The following is a 19,042-nucleotide window of genomic DNA, read 5'->3' as shown; positions in this document are numbered from 1 at the left end:
CGCGGGCGCAGAGCCTTCCCCGCCCCACTCCCGCCGCCGCGGCTGCTGCGCTGACGGCGGTTGCCCGAGCTTCAGGTGAGTGTGAGCGCCTCAGCCTGGCTGGCTGGGGGCGCGCCGTACTGCCTGCGGGGTCGTCGTCCTTCTTTGCCTTCTCCTTCCCCGCCTCATCACCCCAGCGCGCCGGGGCTTAGGTCAGCGCTGCCAGCCTCCTCCAGGTGTTCGGGCGCCGTCCGCCCTCGTCCCTTGGGGACCCGGGGCAGCCCGGCCTCTTTCGGCCGCTACTCACCTGGGCGGCGGGGCTCACGGCGAACCCGCTGGCGACGGCGTGCAGGCGGCAGCGGCCGAGCCTCTGGGTGCCCAGCACCTCAGCCTCGGACCCGCCGCGGGCGCGACCCCCTTTCCCGCTCCGGCTCTGCAGGCGGCGGGGCTCGGTGGGCCTCGGGGTCGGACCTTCGTCTGCCCAGTCTGCCCGGGAGCCGGGTCGGGGGTGGGGGGGTGTGGGGCGGGGAACCTGGAAGATGCGCCGAGAGCTTGCCTTGCACCCGTGGGGTCCTGGTGCGGTCAAGAGTACCCACTGGCTGTACCCCGCGACGACCATGCGAGGGAGCGGCTTCTTAGCCCTGGGTTACTGATGAGGAAACTGAGGCACCGAGCGGTGAGGCTCCCTGCCCAAGGTCACGCGCCAGACGAGAGGCTGGAGTGGCTCTTGAACTCACGGTCGGGGGCTCTCAGGCTAGTGCGGTTGAAATTTGATCTTGTCCCTTTGAAAAAAAAATCTGAAATACACTCGCATCTCCGGAGATTCTTCAACGTCATAAAAGTAGGCTTGCAAAAACAGCATTTTCTTGTTGATGAAGTACAATTTAGGTGTTAACTGAAATAATGGTAATAGCTTTGTTATTAAGAGCTCACGTTCACCCAACGCTTGCAAGTGTGCTAGGGATTTTCGTAAACATTTGAAGATTATCTCAGTACCTCAGCACTTCGCCATCAGATGCGTCCTCTTTCCTTTTCATGCAGCTTTTTTCCTGCAGAGCTGGCCTCTCTGTCACAGGTATACTGGGAGCCTCCTGGTTTAGGAGCAGGGACGGTGGCTTACTGGCAGAACAGAGGTAAGCCTTGTCTTGGGTCCAGATTTTGCCCCCAGAGGATATTATTAGCTTTCCTTTTCTGGCTGCCAGGAGGTCAAGACTGATAGAGCTGGGCTGGTTGGATTTGGAGGTGAAAGAACAAATCTGGCGAGCACTCCCCTTATCCTGAGGCTTTCTGGCTCTATTCCAGTGCTGGGCTTGAACCTCTCATTTAAGATGAAGTAAAAAGAGAAAGAGACCCTTGACAAAGTAGTGTTGAATATAAGAAGCCTCACCGATTTAAAGTCCCAAAGGAACAGCTGTAAAAATATGGGAATGTTTCTTCCCCCAAATAAATAGCTCAAACTGTCTTTTCCCCCCCAATCCTTAGCAAATTCTCCTGCATACTTCAACGCGCCATTAACTTACCACCTTTTCTGTGAAGCCTTCCTTGCTTGATTTTCTCAATTAGAATTACATACACACATACATGCGTGTGCGTGTGCGCTTGTGTGTGTGTAGGTAGATAGGTAGGTAGGGTAGAGACTTCAGTCTTACTCTTAAGACTATTAGCTCCTTGAGGTCAGGGAACATCTTTGCACCCCCAAGTGCTTTGCTCACAGTAGGCCCTGGGAAAGAATCAGTGAATTTCCACAGTTCCTTTCTATTACTCAAAGAGTGATGTTATCCTGTTGCCCTTCTGTTCCTTCATTCTGCCCTTCAATTTCTCTTTGCTAGCCTTCTCTTTAAATTCAACTTCTGGTCATCACTGACCACTCAGAGGTCTCTAGTCCTCCCTCTTGTGTCTGAAAATTTGCATAAAAATTTTATCCCCAAGATAAAATTTATCCCCAAGAGTGGAATTGGTATATGTCGCTTAAGTGTACAGGGCAATTTTTATTTGCATGTTGCACAAAGGTAGCCTCAGGCTTATAGGTTTTCAGTCTGTCCCTAAACACAGGTAGGAGAAGGAACTGGCAACCTCCTCCAGTATTCTTGCCGGGAGAATCCCATGGACAGAGGAGTCTGGAGGGTTAGAGTCCATGGGGTCGCAAAGAGTCAGACACGACTGAATGACCAGCACAAATACATGTAAGATTCAGTTTTACCTTCTTTTGCCTTATGTGGCTGACTGCCCCAGTGTTATCAGAGTAGTCACAATTTTTACTATAAATCTTCATAGTACTTATAAAAATAAATATTCAAAGGGCCATTTGGGAGGCAGTAGATGGGTGCATAGGCTTTCTATATAAATAAAAAATTTTTAAGATTTTTTTTCTAGATAATTTGCAAATAGATTGAGCTGTTATGCGTAAGGAATGGTGCTGGGTATGGTGTAAGATTCTCATAGTTCTTGTGCAAAGAGCTTACTAGCTAACTAGGAAATATTATTCCTAACTGTAAGTCAAGTCTAAAAATCACCATAATAGCATTATAAGCAAAGCAATGCGTATAATGGTATACTCAAATATAACAGAGTACGATATTCCAGTGTGGGACATTTCATAAAATTATACATTGCCCAAGGCTGAAAGGAAGCATCAAGTCATTGAGTCCAGCTGTGCCGCTTTTGTAGACTTCTTTCTGAGAAGGGAACTTGTCCAAGGCTAGGGTTACAGAACTGGTGCTGCAACTTGAATGCAGACTTTTTATCCACTAAAAGTTTATCAATATTTCAGTGAATTCCTCCTTGTGTATGTGCTTAGTCTCTCAGTTGTATCTGACTCTTTGCAACCCCATGGACTGTAGCCTGCCAGGCTCCTCTATCCATGGGGATTCTCCAGGCAAGAATACTGGAGTGAGTTGCCATGCCCTCCTCCAGAGGATCTTCCCAACCCAGAGACTGAACCCAGGTCTCCCATATTTGCAGGTGGATGCTTTACTGTCTGAGCCACCAGGGAAGCCCAGCTCTTAAAATTTGTGGAACAGGGGTGAGGAAGGGGTGGCAGAAATACAATTCACATCTTCAGGGAACTTATGGTCCGTTGGGGAAGAGTTAAAGAACCCGTCTCTAACGTTGGAGACAGCACATACCTAATTGTTAAATTATGTGGTAGAGGGACTAGGTATGTCAAGAGGGATAAGTGTGAGCTGTGACACAGAGAGCACTTTGGGGGGGATCAAGGACCCTTCTGGGCTTTGACAGATTGGTACTGTCAGAGTTCATCAAAAGGACAAGGAATGCATTCTGAAGTAGGATGGTAGGTGGCTCACATGGCTCATCTGCCTGCAATGCGAAAGACCTGGATTTGGTCCCTGGGCCAGGAAGATCCCCTGGAGAAGGGAATGGCAGCCCACTCCAGTGTTCTTGCCTGGAGAATTCCATGGACAGAGGAGGCTGTCGGGCTACAGTCCATGAGGTTGCAAAGAGTTGAACACGACTAAGCGCCTCACACTTAAAACCAAAGCACGGTTGCCACACCTGACAATAAAATATCTAAGAGACAATAAAAAAAACCCGGCTTGACCAGGGTGACTTGCTTGTGTTCAGTGGTTGTCAACCGTTAGTGTGTATAAGAATTACCTGAAGTGTATTAAGACAGATTGTGGGGGCCCCACCTCCAGAGTTTCTGATTCAGTAGGTCTGGGGTGGGACCTGAGAATTTGTATTTCTAACAAGTTCCCAGATGTTTCTGATGCTCCTGATTCAGGGACAGCACTTTGAGAACTTGGGCTGGATTAGAAAGTTGAAAAACTAGAGTCAGAAACTATCAGAGAACTTGTTCCAGAAAAAGTGTATCTCTGTGTGTTGTATACCAACATAGGAAAGTTCTGGAAAGATACATTCCAAACTGTAATAATAGTCATTTCTGGGAGTGGGATTTAGAGGGTTGGAGAATTCACTTTTTACTCCATAGCTTTCAGTACTATTTTTGCATTGTGCACATATTGTTTTCATGTTTTAAAAAGGAAAGAAAAGTAAGAGTTGTTTTTGAAGATATGTACTAAAATATTTATGGAGTTAAAAAAGAGCTTGCTAAAGTAATCTAGTGTCACACAACAGACATTTTTAGAGTGTCTGCTGTATGCCAGATGCTGCTGGTTCTAGAAATACAAAGCGTTTGCTAAAGCTTGCAGTCTGGTGAAAGAGATGGGCAGACAGAAGCTCTGCTGAGTATCACGTGAGCTTCCTAAGATGAGGGGCAAGGGTCTAGCTCTGTGTGTGGCAGGTAATAGACACTTGGTAAATGATGAATGAATGAACAAATCCAGGCAAGAAGTGAGGATAGTCAGAAAGACAAGGAAAGGGCAAATGAGAGATTCTGGGAGGATAAAAAATGACAAGACTGAATAGAGATGATGAAAGGAAGGGGTGTTTTGAGTACTTTCAAGTCCACAGATTGATAACGTTTGGGTTTACTGCTGAACTGGATATCCAGTCATCTATTCTGAAAGAACTTTTTAAACCATCCTACCCTAACCCCACTTTCTTTTTTTTAAGAGACTGCTTGAAAATAGTACAGAGATACTTAACCTAGATTTAATATGAGTATTGACCAGGGCTTTCTTTGGTAAATGAGTTTTTTTTTCTTTAACCACAGCGCTAATTCTGTTGTATTTATTATTTACCTACAATTTAGCTGTTAATTGTTGTCTTATTAATATGAAATTAACTGAGATGTATGGGAGTCTGTTTTTTTTTTTGGCTGTGCTGCACAGAATCACAGCTCCCCAACCAGTGGTTGAACCCAGACCACTGCGGTGAAAGCCCAGATTCCTAACCACTAGGCTGTCAGCAGAACTGGAGGATATTTTAAGTGCCATACAAAATTGGGTATTTTGTCTTTTGATCTTATCTCTTCAGTGAAGGGATGTTACAGTGATGCAGAATTCTGTCATGTTCCCAAAGCACATCACAGAGTTTGACATGTTATCAGTCTTAATTAAATATTCATGGTTGTTGGATATTTCATGGCTGGATGGGGTGTGCTTTGGGAGAAATATGGCTTCACTGCATTCTGAGTTGAATTCTAGGTAACCTACTCAGAAAACTATCAAGCCATGTTATTAAACTTGGTAGAGAACATGATGTGGAGCAGGCTTTCTCCCCCACTGTTTGTTTGGAGGTGCTACTTTTTATATTCCTCAGAGATTTAATATAGAAAAAGAAAATTTAATTTCCCAAGTAGAGAGGTTTAGCTCTGTCATTTGATTGTTAATCCTTTACCACCTAAAAATGTCCACTGTCTACAGATTGAGTTTTCATTTGGGCCAAGGATAAGTTTCTGATACAGCCACTCTTCATACTTGATTTTATTACTAGTTATTATAAGGTGTTTTTGGTTGTTGTTGTAAGTTTTGCAGTATCTTTTTTTTTCTTAATTTGTTTTGCTGCACCAGGTCTTAGTTGCAGCATGTGGGATCTAGTTAGTTCCCTGATCAGGGACCAAACCCAGGCACCCTGCATTGGAAGCACAGACTCTTAGACACTGGACCACCAGAGAAGTCCTGAAGGTGTTGATTCTTTTAAACCTTTCTATCGGGACTTGGTTTTAACCAGGATGTTGACTGGAATGTAACTTTGGGTGATTAGACAGTCCAAGGGTAATTGCTTTTCAAATATCCTCAGATAGGTGCAGGTCTCCCCTGTTCATTAATAATAATGGTGATGATGATAGTACCTAAATTTTGTTGGATGGTTCTCAGTTTTCAAAATTCTTTGATCACTAAGATCCTGGTAGGTTCCAGTAGCCAAACCTGAAATGAATAAGTAGAAGAATTAATGATCAGTTGGGATCAAGTGGGAAAAGTCATTTGTAGAGGCTGGCCAAAGCTCTAGCTGCAGGCTGCTCAGGTTCAAATCCTTTCTGTGCCACTTGCTAGCTTTGTGACCTTTGGCATGTTACAAAACCTCTTCCTGCCTGAGTTTCTTCATCTGTAAAATGGGAAGGATTACTAATGTACCATCTTATAAGTGTGTCGGGAAATATAAGGAAATTATGAATGGACAAATAAAGTGCATATTATGGTATCTGGCATAGAGTAAGTGATAGATATATTATGAGCATGAAGTTAGTGTGAGTTTTAAGTACTGCCTCTTAGGTCTCTTGTTTGTCCTTTACCTCCACTCAGACTGTCTTAAAGAACAAATTGTTTTCCAGGATTCTGTCTTAGAGCTGGCGGGAACCTGGAACCCATCCCAAGAGAATGTACCAGAGCTTTGCCAGCAGTAGCTTTCCTAGTGTCCTGAGCTGCATCCTTCAAGAGTTGAAGGCAGAGGATAGTGCTTCTTCTAGAGTTACTTTAGTGTGATCCCCTCGTTAGAGGGGATCAACTGGTTGATGGGTGTGTGAGATGAAAAAGAACGCCCCGAGATATGTGTTGCTTTGTTCTAATAGGTATCTGTACTGATACCCTGGAATTAATCGAATGATTATACAGGCAGACTCAGATTCCCAGCTCGGCAGTCTTTGCAAACCTCCTGTTCACCACCTGCTGCCAGAATCCAGGAGTGGCACAACAGGAGTGGGCCTGTTGTGAGGGGTGCCGTTCTTTCCCTTTCAGGAAAACACAAGGTGTGTGGATAGCCCTTATCCAGGGCTGGGGCCTGGTAGAGAAATTTACTGTAAAAATGAGGGTCTGCAAGGATGCTTCAAACAGCTTTGATCACTGCCCCATCCCCCACCTTTGCTGATGGCATAGCATCTCTCAGAGTATTTTTCTGATAAAGAGTAACCCAGACTTTCCTTTACATGGTGCACAAGCTCAGTGAGCTAGCTGCATTTTAAAAAGCCATTGTTTCTTCCACAGAGCTGGGTGGTTTGGCTTGTTTATCTGGCTTTCTGGGGAGTCTCCTGAGACCCTTTCCTTTCCTAAGGACCCTCAGGAGACAGCAGTGAAACCAGCATCCCTTACCCTAGACACTTGAGAGGATGCTTAAGTCAGTAGTTTTATGATTAGATTAATTCAGGCTTTAACCCTGGCAAAACTTGAGAGCCAAGTCATCAGATTATGCTTCTTAAAGACTGAAGTATGGAATTTAGCCCAGGACTCTGTGATATCTTTCAGAGCCTGAAATAGGAATCCAGATGCCAGCCAGTCCCAGCCCCACACCCAGCTGACTATATGAATTTAGGCAGATCACTTCAATTTCTAGGCATATCTGTAGACCGGTGGTTCTTAGCTTTAACTGCATGTTAAAAACCATACTGGACCCTATCTTAGCCCGATTAAGTTGGATCCTTAGGGTTGGGGCCTGCTACTGTCATCGTTCAAAGCTCCCTAAGTCTTTCTAATGTGCAGCTAAGAGAACTATTGGACAGGATGCCACATTTTAAAAGACTTATTTTGCTTCTCAGGAAGCACAGTGAAGTGTGGTTGTCCACACAGTGAAGTCTGATTCATTTGCTCAGTGTTCTGACCAGCCTTGTCGTCTTTCCCAGCTATGTTGCTCTTCCTGCTGTTTCTTGGATATGTTGTGTACATTTATTTCTCTCCCAACTCAGATGTCCTCACCTGGAATGTCCTCTTTTCCCTTCCACCTATCCAGAACATGTCCTTTCAAGGCCCAGCACTCTTCAACTCCTTTGGGAAGCTCCTGGCCATCTCAGTCCTTAGTTATTTCCCCCACCTCTGCTCTGGCTCCAAGCTTCGTTTGCTCTGTGCTTGATTTGCTCGCTCGTGTCTGACTCTTTGCGACCCCACGGACTGTAGCCCTCCCGACTCCTCAGCCCATGGAATTTCCCAGGCAAGAATACCAGAGTGGGCTGCCATTTCCTCCTCTATGGGATCTTCCCGACCCAGGGATCGAACCCGCATCTCCTGCATTGACAGACAAATTGTTTACCCCACTGTGCCATCTGGGAAGCCCCAAGCTTCGTGTAACGCTGACTAAACAGTGATGCACACTAGGTGCAATGTGAGAGATGATACGCAGGCAACATTCTGTCCTCCTGGGTAGGTGGGACATATGAAAACACCACTGGTTTGACTCGTAAACTATTAATATTAATCTTTTTAGCATCTTGTATTGTTGGCTACTTCTTTATGTGTATGTGTATCTTGTAACTGTTAGTTGATAAATAGCTATCTGTGATGTGACTCCACTGGACATTTTATCCCCTATTGCCAACAGCAAGCTCCTCTTTTTGCCAAACTAGAGCATTTTCCAGCACTGCTTTCTTGTCTTGCTTTTATGTTCTCCCTTTCTGGACTTCCTTCTTTTTATTCTCTCATCCTCCCCTATAGGAATTTTACCTATTCTTCAAGGTCCAATTCAAATCTGACATCCTCCATGAAACTCTTCCTCAGCACCCCCAGCTTGCATTAACTGACCTTTGCCTTAAACCTCTGTAACCCTTAGAGCAGTGGTTCTCAGCTGGGGTTGATTTTGCCCCCAGAGGACATTGGGCAATATCTGGAGGTATTGTTGGTTGTCTCAACTGTTGGAGGAGGGTGCTGCCTATAGCATTTAGTGGGTAGAGGCCTGGGGTGCTACTAAACGTTGTATGATGTACAGGACTGCCCTCATGACGAAGAATTATCTGGCTCAAGATATCAGTACTGAGGCTAAGGGGCTTCCCTCCTGGCTCAGTAGTAAAGCATCCGCCTGCCAGTACAGGAGACACGAGTTTGAACCGTTATCTGGGAAGATCCCCTGGAAAAGGAAATGGCAACCCACTCCAGCATTCTTGCCTGGAGAATTCCATGGACAGAGGAGCCTGGTGGACTGCAGTCCATGGGGTCATAAAGAGTCAGACATGACTTAATGGCTGAACAACAAGGACAACTGAGGCTGAGAAAATGCCTCAGAGTTTGTCCAGTTCATAGGCTCATGTTTATCCTGCCTTGAACTGCAGTGATTTATTTACAGACTTAATCTCCCCTACTCAATTGAATTAATGGGTGAAGGCAGACTCTAGTTCCAAATCTGGGCTTTCTTGTTATTAACTTCATATTAACGTTTAATCCTCGAGCCTGTGCCCAGATCCTAACTGCACAGTGTAATTTAGGACCGGAGATAAGAGCACAGTGAGGCAGTCAGCTGGATTTCTTTTCCTTTTTTACCAACCCACATCTTTTCATCTGTGATAACCTGGGAGGAAGTATGGTACAGGGCACAGAGTGAGCATTTGGGATCAGAAGAAAATTGGGTTTTGGTTAGAGCTGTTGCATTTATTAATTGTGTTTTTTGTTCATTCCGTTTCACCTCTGTAAGCCTGGGTTTCCTCATCTCTAATAGAAGTGATGCAGTGCCCCAGTGTTTGACTCACAGGCCATTGTGATCACCCAGTGAGATGGTAGATGTGAAGGTGCTTTGTGAAGTGCTGTAATCATGATTCAGCCAGTAGTTTATAGGTAAGCAGAGAGGATGTTGGTCAGCTTGCTGTAGGAGCGCCACTACCTTCCCAGCCAGTCCTCTAGCTACTTCCTACCGCTTTCCAGTCATAACTGCTCCAGCACCAGCTCCAGCCGACCCCTTCCAGCTCAGTCTCCTGAGAGTGCCTCCTTTATTTGCTGCCTTCATCCTGTTTTGATAGTCTGTCTGCAATCTTGCCAAAACCAAAAGTGACTGACTCTGCTTCTAGAATACAAACTAGTAGCCTGCTGTCAGTTCGTTTATGGCAAACCGTGACAAAGGCCAGACAAATTACCTTGGTCATGGGGGAAAGCTGGAAAATAAGACAGCTTTTAGCCTAGAAAGCCAGTACTATGTATAGTCCCTTATTGTCTTTATTTAAAGTAACAAAGCAGTGTTCTTAAGCGCTGGAAATCTCAGTGAGCTTTTCATGACTGGAAAAATAAAACATAATGTGGGATGTGCTAAAAGCCTGAGACCCTCATGTGCCTGGAATCAGGCCAAGTGCATCCTCCCACTGATTTGCTGAGTGAACTTCAGCTAATCAGTGAACCTGAATAAGTTGATAGCTGGGTGACCTCTTAGGATTATATTAAGAGCCCTGTGAGGTGGAGGATAGATGCTTACCCTCAGGAATAATGTAAAGTGCTACATTTATAGGGAGGGGGCTTTTGGGTCACAGAGGGCTTCCTTGGTGGCTTAGTGGTAAAGAATCTGCCTGCAATGCAGAAGACCTGGGTTCAAACCCTGGGCCAGGAAGATCCCCTGGAGAAGGGAATGGCAGCCCACTCCAGTATTCTTGCCTGGAGAATTCCATGGACAAAGGAGCCGGGCAGGCTCAGTCCATCGGGTCGCAAAGAGTCAGACACGACTGAGCGATTAACATTAACTTTGGGTCACAGAACATCAGTCCTAAATGGGGGCAAAATGTTATTCTACCCAACCTCTTCTCTTGACAGACGGGGAAACAGGTCCAAAAAGGAAAAATGCTTTGCTCAGTGCCACTCAGGTAGGGGCCCACCTAGGTCTAAAGTCCATATCTGATGTACTTATGGACTCTTTCCATGACTAGAAGAATCAAATTTTTAAATCCTTGCCTTGTTACTCACTTAGATGTGGATATTAGAAAAGTCACTTACCTTCTCTTAGTTTAAGTTTTTCCTGCCTATAAAGTAAGAAATGAAGATATCTACCCGGGAGGAGTGTTAAACATAACTCCTGGGATGAGGAGGATTAACATAAGGTCCTTAGACTGTAATTTCTGGCACAGAGTAGAAATTACACTTTTCCTCTTTCCCTTTATAGCCTTTTGATACAAGGCTCACTTCCTCAGTTTGAGGATGGCTGTTTTTTTTTTCACTTGTCACTTTTCCCCTTATCTCATGAAACTGGAAAAGAGTTCTTATCTACTACTTTTATAAAATCTCCACTAGCCTTTTAAAAATATTAATAGCCCTTAGTATCCGGATGCGATCTGGCAGCCGTATCATTTGTGCAGATGAGGGCACTGCAGCCCTTAGATCCCCAGGACAGAGTGAGTCTGTGTAGCAGAGGCATCTGGAGATGGAGTTTTCCACCATGTGATGTTAATTTTCTTATAGGAGTTGTAAAACTGCTCATTGGCAAGGGCTCAAGACAGTGAGAACTGAGCAAAAATCAGGTCTCTGGAAGAATATGTTGGGTCCCCTGTCATGCGGAAAGTGAGCACCTGCTGTCTTGTTGCCAGTTCCTAAGTCACACCGTCCTGCATTGACTGCATTGGGCCCAGCCGATAAGGACAGCCTTCTCGTTTGATTGTGCCCTTGTTTAAGTGTTTGTCCTGGCACAAACGGCATCTTTCTTTATCTTTTAAAAGATGCTGGGAACACTAGGTGAATGCGTCACTTTGGAGGCACCTCAGGCTTCCCTCTGTCCCTGAGGCTCCGTGACAGGCTCCCCAGTGGAGTCACATTTGAATGATTCACACCTTGCAGTGCCCTGCTTTCAAATGAGTGAATTAAAGTAGGGAATAAAGCAGGGTTGGAAACATTTCAGGATATCACCATTTTATGTGTGTGTGGGGGATGGAAATAGACTGAAATATTAACAGTGATTATTTCTAGAAGGAAGGACTGTGAATAAAATATCTTTTGGTTACCCTGTGGTTTCCATATTTTCTAAAACGGGCCCGTATTTTATGATAGGAAGAAGAACTTTAAAATTGTCATTTTAAATTACTGCTAAATGGTGAAGTCCAAATGAAAAGTAGCCACAGTTCATAGTGTGATTAATAAACACTGTGGAGGGACTTCCCTGATAGTCCACTGGTTAAGACTGTGCTCCCAATGCAGGGGGCCTGGGTTCAATCCCAGGTCAGGAAACTAGATCCCACATGCCTCACCTAAGACCTGGTGCAGCCAAATAAGTAAATAAAAGTTTATTTTAAAAATTCAAAAGTAAATAAATAAAAAATTCAATGAGTAGATCCTAGTTGGGCCAGTATTTTGGGTACTAAGAGGGTTGATGTGGGGACTATAGAGGAGAGAAATGTTAGATGCTGGCTGAAATTTGTGATAAAAATTTCAAGCTATCTCATCTCCTTTTGAAGTGTGACTGATAGGAAAATAAAATAAAAATTCTGGGCATTTGGTGGCTCAGTCAAGGGTATAGGGTATCTGGGATCTGAGAAAAGACCCACATCCTAGAGGGAAGGTAAATACCGGGCTTGTGCTCTTGTAGTGACACAAATGTTTGGGTCCTCATGGTTGGTGTGTGGGATCCATGGTTTGAGCAGTGGTCCCATTGGCACCCTCAGGGTTCTTCAAAATAATGGTAGAAGAGCTTTTGTTAGTCAGCCTAAAGGAAAGGAATAGTTATTGGACAGACTGATGGAAGCTGAAGCTCCAGTACTTTGGCCACCTGATGCAAAGAGCTGACTCATTGGAAAAGACCCTGCTGCTGGGAAAGATGGAGGGCAGGAGGAGAAGGGGACGACAGAAGATGAGATGGTTGGATGGCATCATCGACTCAATGGACATGAGTTTGAGCAAACTCCAGGAGATAGTAAAGGACTAGCGTGCTACAGTCCATGGGGTTGCAAAGGATCAGATACAACTGAGCAACTGAACAACAACAACAAATGTAGGCATAGTTGAAAGCAGGATTCATTTTGGTGTATTGGTTATTAATACCTAAGAGGTAATGTGCAACACAGACCCTCTCCATAGCTAAGTCAAAGCCATATATCCTATTTCTGGAGGGAAAAACAGAAAAATTGATTAATAGATTAATATATTGTGAATGATTCCCACCACTCAGAAGTAATTGCTCCTCCTTTGAACTCCTCTGACCCTTTATTTCTCATTTTCTAGGTAACTTTATAGATAGGGGTCATCTCTACTAATAAACTTGTAGAAGGCAGGGACCTTATTTCTGTTGTCCATAATGCTTTGCACAGTGGGAACTCAATAAATGGTTGTTGAATGTCTGAATTCCCAAATCATTGAATTAGCATTTTTCCTGCAAGGCCAAGGCAGAAGAGATGAAGCCTAGAGCTTTGAAGTCTGGGTGGGAATCACTTGTGTCCAGTATTTGCAGTCTCTCCCCATAGCTTCCTAGATGGAATCTGTGCCTCTTTACTCCACACCTTTCCCCAACTTCTCCCTTTCGGTCTTAGTTATCTCTCACTATGTAACTAATCACTCCAAAACAAGGTTATTTATTATGTCTCATGGTCTGGGGTCAGGAACTGGGGAGCAGGCTCTTGGAGGCCTTTGTGGAGGCTGGCTGCCATACTCTGCGTCTACTGTTGTGATTCCCCAAGTGAAGGCTAGTGAGTTTAGCTTTGGTTCATCTCTCTGTTTATGTTAGGCTACAGCGCTAACCTTCAATTTTTGTTCCCCCTTAATCCACCCTCCAAACTGTTGCTTTCTAAATTGTAAATCTGAGCATGTTGTTTTCTTACTTCTATATCTCTAATAACTGAAATGAATTCTCCATGTGGGCAAAGACTATTGTATTAATTATCTGTTGCTGCATAAAAATATTACTGCAAACTTAGTGGTTTATAACACACATTTATTATCTCAGTTTCAGGGGGTTGGGACTCTGACATGGGTTGACTGGCTCCTCTGCAAGGCTGTAGTTGAGGTGCTGGTCAGGGCAAAGCGCAGTTGGGGAAGGATCCACTTCCAGGCCCACGTGGTTGTTGACAGCCTTCAGTTCCTTGCACATGGTTGGGCTGAAGGTCCCAGTTTCTTGCTGTTTTGGCTGGAGGCTGTTTCTTGCCACGTGGCCATCTTACAACATGCCAACCTGCTTCTATTTTTTCAGAGGACAACAACACATTTACAACCTGCTTCTTTAAAGCTGGCAGGGGGACTGTGTCTCTTTGCAAGACAGATATTAAAATATTATGTAATATAATCATATACAGATACTCATGTACTTTCCATCACTTTTGCCATTTTCTAATGGTTAAAAACAAGCCATGGGTCCCCCCCTACCACATGCATTTGGTGGGTTGGGAGGTTATGCTTGGGTGTGTGTGCCAAGAGGTACAGAGATCACAGAGGCCATGTTAGAGTCTGTTAGCCATAAGTATCTAGTTTACTGTGTCTTCAGCACCCTGAGCAGTGCATGACACATACTAAGCTCTAATATTTGAATGATTGGATGTAGTGTGACCATTATGTTTCCAACTCCTAGTCTTTTTTTTTTTTTTTCCAACTCCTAGTCTTAAGCTTTTTTCTCCATTTTTGTTTCAGAGTTACTGATTTATTCTTGAGAATCCTCTCCTCTGATCTGTCCTCATGGATGAGCTCCAGGATGTTCAACTCACAGAGATCAAACCACTTCTAAATGATAAGGTAAAGACTGCTGTTGTCACTAAATATATGTAAGTCCTTTCTTCGTGGTTAGTTTATTTTCTATATCATCTGAATAGTAACTAAAAAGATATTTATCTTGACTTTCTGTGGGGAGAAAACTTTAAAAAATATATTTCTTAACCTTCTTGATGTCTTTCCTCTCTTTCTTCCTACTTTTGTTTCCACCAGCCAGATTCAGTCAGATTATCCTTGACATGTTCCTGTTCTACAGATAGAGATGTTAAGCAGAAAGTATGAGAGTGGGGTTTGCTTTAGCATCCAGGTATCGTGACTTTCAGTTTCTATAAGGAAATCTTAGCATCCATGGCTGGTAATGCACACAGGCTGCGGTGCTCTCCGTAAGGTTTGTCCAGTCTGTGATGTGACCTCTCTGTCGACGTTGAGGTTTTCATCAAGGGTGCCTGGGTGTTGGTAATATACCTCATTTTTCCATTCATGTCAGAGAATACACAGTGAGCATCACAGTTAACAGTCACCAGGATTCAGCAGGTAAAGAGAGCTGTGATGATAAGAGTTACCAAAAAGCTAAGGAAGGTTTACCCTCTCTCTTCTCCCTCTCCATTCAGTAAGTGTGCCTGAATTCCTTCTTTTAAGTCCTGTTCTTTTGATGTATTGTCATTGTCCCCTATTAAATTACTCTTGGTATGGATGAGCTCATGGCATCCTTTCCTGGGGAAGTATTGATAGAAAGTCAGGGTAAATGTGGGTAGGGTCAGAATGCCAATGGGGGCTATGCCAGAAGATGCTGTTGCTTGTTAATCTTTTTTTGCCCAAAGCAGGGCCCTTCACCTATAGCTTTTAGGGCTGTTGACTTATTCTGTGTTTGCTAATTTGCTGTTGAAACCTGTCAACCCCATTCTTGTCCCTGTGACCTTGTCTCTACCCCTATTCCCACCCCTTCCTTTATCTTTCGTCAGATCTCTTGCTTTCCCCCTTGGCAAGCTGCACATTTTTTAAACCCTTATTTGGCTTCTTTTGTTGCTTCCCTTCATGTTTTCAGAAAACTCTCCTTTAAGTACTGAATTTTGGTGCATGTTAAGGGCTGTCCCCAAATGATGGGCCACGAAGAAGAGAAAGGAAGTAGAATCTGTATCTGTAACGCTTATGTACAGCCACAGAAATGAATAGTTACAAGGCAGGTGGGGATAGGCAGTTTAGCTTCAGGAACTTAGAAACGTATCCTAAACCTGAGTGATCACCAGAATCAGCTAGGGACTTGTTTAAAAATACAGATTCCTGGGTCTCCACTCTAGAACAACTAAATTGGAATCAGAGGGGATGGGGACAGGGCATACACACCGCTCTATGATCACTGATCCTCAGCCTTGGCTGCTTATTGGAATTACTTGGGGAGATTTAAAAATAACCAATGCCTAAAATAACCAATAATCAATCCAGAGATTATGATTGAATTGGTCTGGGGTGAATGTTTATAAAAGCATCCAAAAATTGAGAACCATGCCTAAAGTGATTCTGATTAGCCAGTGTTGGAAGCCTATGACCTGATGGATCTCAGACATTTGAGGACTGGGGCCCAGGTAAGAGGAGGAGTCTTCCCTGACCTTGGAAGTCCACAGGATGCCTGAAGCACCTACATGAAGAATTGCAGGAGTTAATTGACTGGATGTCTCATAGAGAAGGCAGCTGGAAAAGAAAAGATTCTGTGACTATAACTGCAGCAAAACGTTGGGTTAATGTTTGGGTCCTCATCTCTGAGGCTCTGATGATTCCCTGGCTGTGTCTGATGTGTGCCCAAGTGCTATGAACAGAATTATGTCTCCTCCCCTAAAATTCATATGTTGAAGCACTAGCCTCCCATGTGACTGTACTGGAGATACGGGCTTTAAGGAGGTGACTAAGGTTAAATGAGCTCATGTGGTAGAGCCCTAATCTGATAGAATTGATGGCCTTATAAGAAAAGTGAGGGAGAGGGAAAGAGAGATCCACCCTCTACCTCCACCCCTGGACAGATGAGGAAACATGGATGGCAGCCATCTGCAATCCAAGAATGGAGCTCTCACTAAAAACCAAACCCTGCTGGAACCTTGATCTTGGACTTCCAGGCTCCAGAACTGTGAGAAGATAAATTTTTGTTGTATAAGCCATTCACGCAGCCTGAGCAGTCTAAGATACCAAGCATTGTCTCACTTCCTAACATCTGTTAACTCTTCTTTGATATGCCTGTGCTGTCCCTACCCACTTCCCACGCTCCATCTCCTCTGTCTCCCTGGGAAGTGCTCCTAGCCCATCACTATTCATGAGCACTCCCCCTGCTCCAGCCAAGCTTTATAGAAGTAGATTGGCAATAGGCCCTCTTCAGATGCTGTCATTCCCAAACAAAGCCTTCTACCCCATTCCACCCCCCACTCCCCAGCATATCAGTCCTCTGTCTTTGCTCAATAAGTGGGTGCTTTTGCATACATTTTGAAAGGTATAATGACAGTAGTGCTTCTCATCCGTTATTTCATTTGGTCCTCCCAAAGGCTTGGTGATTTAGGACACACAGATCAGTTCATTCTCATATTGCTGATGAGGATGAGGGCTAAGAAAGGTGAAGTAGCTTACTCAGGTTGTGTACCCAGGAACACGTGCTGTAGGACAGGGTTTCTTGATCTTGGCACTATAAATATTTTGTTGTGGGAGGCTGCCCTATTCATTGTAGGGTGTTTAACAGCATCCTTGGCCTCTCTCTGCCCGCTAGATGCCAGTAGCATCTTCCAGTCATGACAACCAAACTTGTCCCCAGCCAATATCAGATGTCTCCTGGGGGTCAGGGGGTCCGAGTCTCCCCAGTTGAGAACCACTGCTGGTAGGGTATAAGCTTCCAGGTTTGAATAGGAAAAGAAGTCTTAGAGCTTTTAGTTTTCAGGGAGGTTTTGTTTTTGCCTAATAGCCTATCCTGCAGTTATTTGCTGGGTTCTTTACATACCTTCTCTCTTTTAATCATCAGAACATTCCTTTGAAATAGATCGTCTTCCTCACTTAGTAGATGAACCTCTGACTCTAAGGCCTGCCCAGCCAGGAAGTGGCAGAACCAGGATTGAAACCCAAACTTTTCTTACTGCGCAGCCCGCGGCCTTGCCGCTGTGTTCACCCTGCAGAAGTTCTGGCGTCACCTCTGAGGCTTGCCCTCTCTCTGTAAGCAGAAACCTGGAGGTTCATATCATTTCGCATCATCTTTCTGTCCATTCTCCTCCTAGATACATTCTTAGTCAGAGACATTGTTGTGCCCTTCCAGGTTTCAGGGAGCAAAAGGGAGTCTAGACCCAACCTGAAATGCAGAAATTTATCCTGAGCTGACTATAAGGAAGCATTCTCAAAATAGCTTTAAGCGAGGCTTATGTTAACTTTTTTCTTGTCATTTGTTGGTACTTTTCCCATTTAATTTTAGTATGCCTGTGATTTTGTGTGTGGCTCAGAATTATGAAGAAGTGGGTAATTTTGCCATGCTTGTTTTGGCTCCAGTGATGAAAAGAAGCACCTGCCAGCACTTCTGTGTGGGGGTTTTTTTTTTTTTTGAGACAGAATTATAGGAAATGTTTTTTTTTTTTTTAAATAGCATTTAATCATTTTCAGACCATTTTCACAAGTACTATCTAATTTGAATCTCCTAACTCTTGTGAAGGAAGTAGTTAAAGGTATTTTTAACTCCATTTTATAGATGAGGCTCAGAGAAATTATATGACTTGTCCAATGCTGGTGTCTAGTGAGGTGGTGAAGCCAGGACCAGACTCCACGGATGTTGACTTCAGCCTGGGTCAGGGGGTCTCAGGTTCTTCCCACCACCTGCTGCCTCTTGTAGCTGGTTGTTCCAACCTCTTCCCCGCCACCTCCGCAGACCTGTATAAGCAAGAGAGCTCCCCAATTTGTGCTTCGTGTTCCCTGCCTTCCTTTACCTGCCTTCAGTTCAGATACTGCTGAGCCTGTGAAAGCCAAAGGCCAGACTTGAGAAAATAAATAGGAGACCACAGTTGGCTTCAGCAGAACTGGGGACCTACCAAGAAGGGGAATAAATATTCATTGGGGGGACAGGAACAAGTTATTAATTTGTTTCGGTTGTTACAGTAGAAAATGAGGTAGACCCTCTACCAGTGACTGGAAACATAAGAGAAGATAGGGAGGATGTTATAAGAGTAAAAGCAGGAAGAACCAAGGGATGAGCATTTCAGTCATCTCCAGGGCAGCAGAGACAGGCAGAGGTGGTTCTGTTTGGTCTTTAATTTATTTTTAATTGGAGGATAATTGCTCTACAGTGTTGTGTCGATTTCTACCAAACAACGTGAATCACCCATAAGTATACATATAGCCCCTCCTTCCTGAACCTCCCCACCACCCCATGCCCTCCAAAGTTTCTTTAAAAACAAGAGCAACACAGATTTATTGACATTTTCATTAAAGAGTATTTGTGAAGTGCTATTAATACATTGCTTGTACAATTTCCCATCTTTCTACTTTCTGTTGATAAGAGTTATTGTCCTTTATTTTCTTAGTAGACATGCCACATTTTATTCTCTTTGGCAGTCTTTAATCTGCTTGTTTCTAAAACTTTTCCTGTTTTAACAACTGTACCTTAGTTCCAAGCTCATCAGTTGCATGTCACTCTTCCTCTTTGGAATTCATTTCTTACTCAAATTGAGTATCTCTATTTTGAGATGCTCATATCTCTTCCAGAATGATGTTTATTGCTTTTACTAAGTGCCAGAACTGGGAATAGAGTAGTGAGTCAGACACTGCCCCCCACATCAAGGTCACCAAACAGGTCGATTTGCCCCAAATCTCCTCCTGTCGGTAGCTGGTCCTGAGGT

At 44.1% G+C, this 19,042-nt stretch overlaps 1 protein-coding gene across 2 annotated transcripts in view; it reads left to right on the top strand.

The window, feature by feature from the left end:
• The window catches only part of NDRG3 (NDRG family member 3), a 64,157-nt gene continuing 45,115 nt past the window's right edge, over positions 1-19,042 (top strand). Inside the window, exons 1-2 of one of the 2 annotated variants that reach the window (XM_061127202.1) lie at positions 1-75; positions 14,115-14,216. In XM_061127202.1, the coding sequence (XP_060983185.1) occupies positions 14,160-14,216 (57 nt within the window). In that variant the 5' untranslated portion in view covers positions 1-75; positions 14,115-14,159. Of the gene's footprint in view, positions 76-1,020; positions 1,113-14,114; positions 14,217-19,042 lie in introns of those variants that run through there. The other variant, XM_061127203.1, reaches the window with a different exon arrangement.

This window comes from Dama dama, chromosome 23, assembly GCF_033118175.1.
Source record: "Dama dama isolate Ldn47 chromosome 23, ASM3311817v1, whole genome shotgun sequence".
NCBI lineage: Eukaryota > Metazoa > Chordata > Mammalia > Artiodactyla > Cervidae > Dama > Dama dama.
This window is presented reverse-complemented; position numbering and strand designations above follow the sequence as displayed.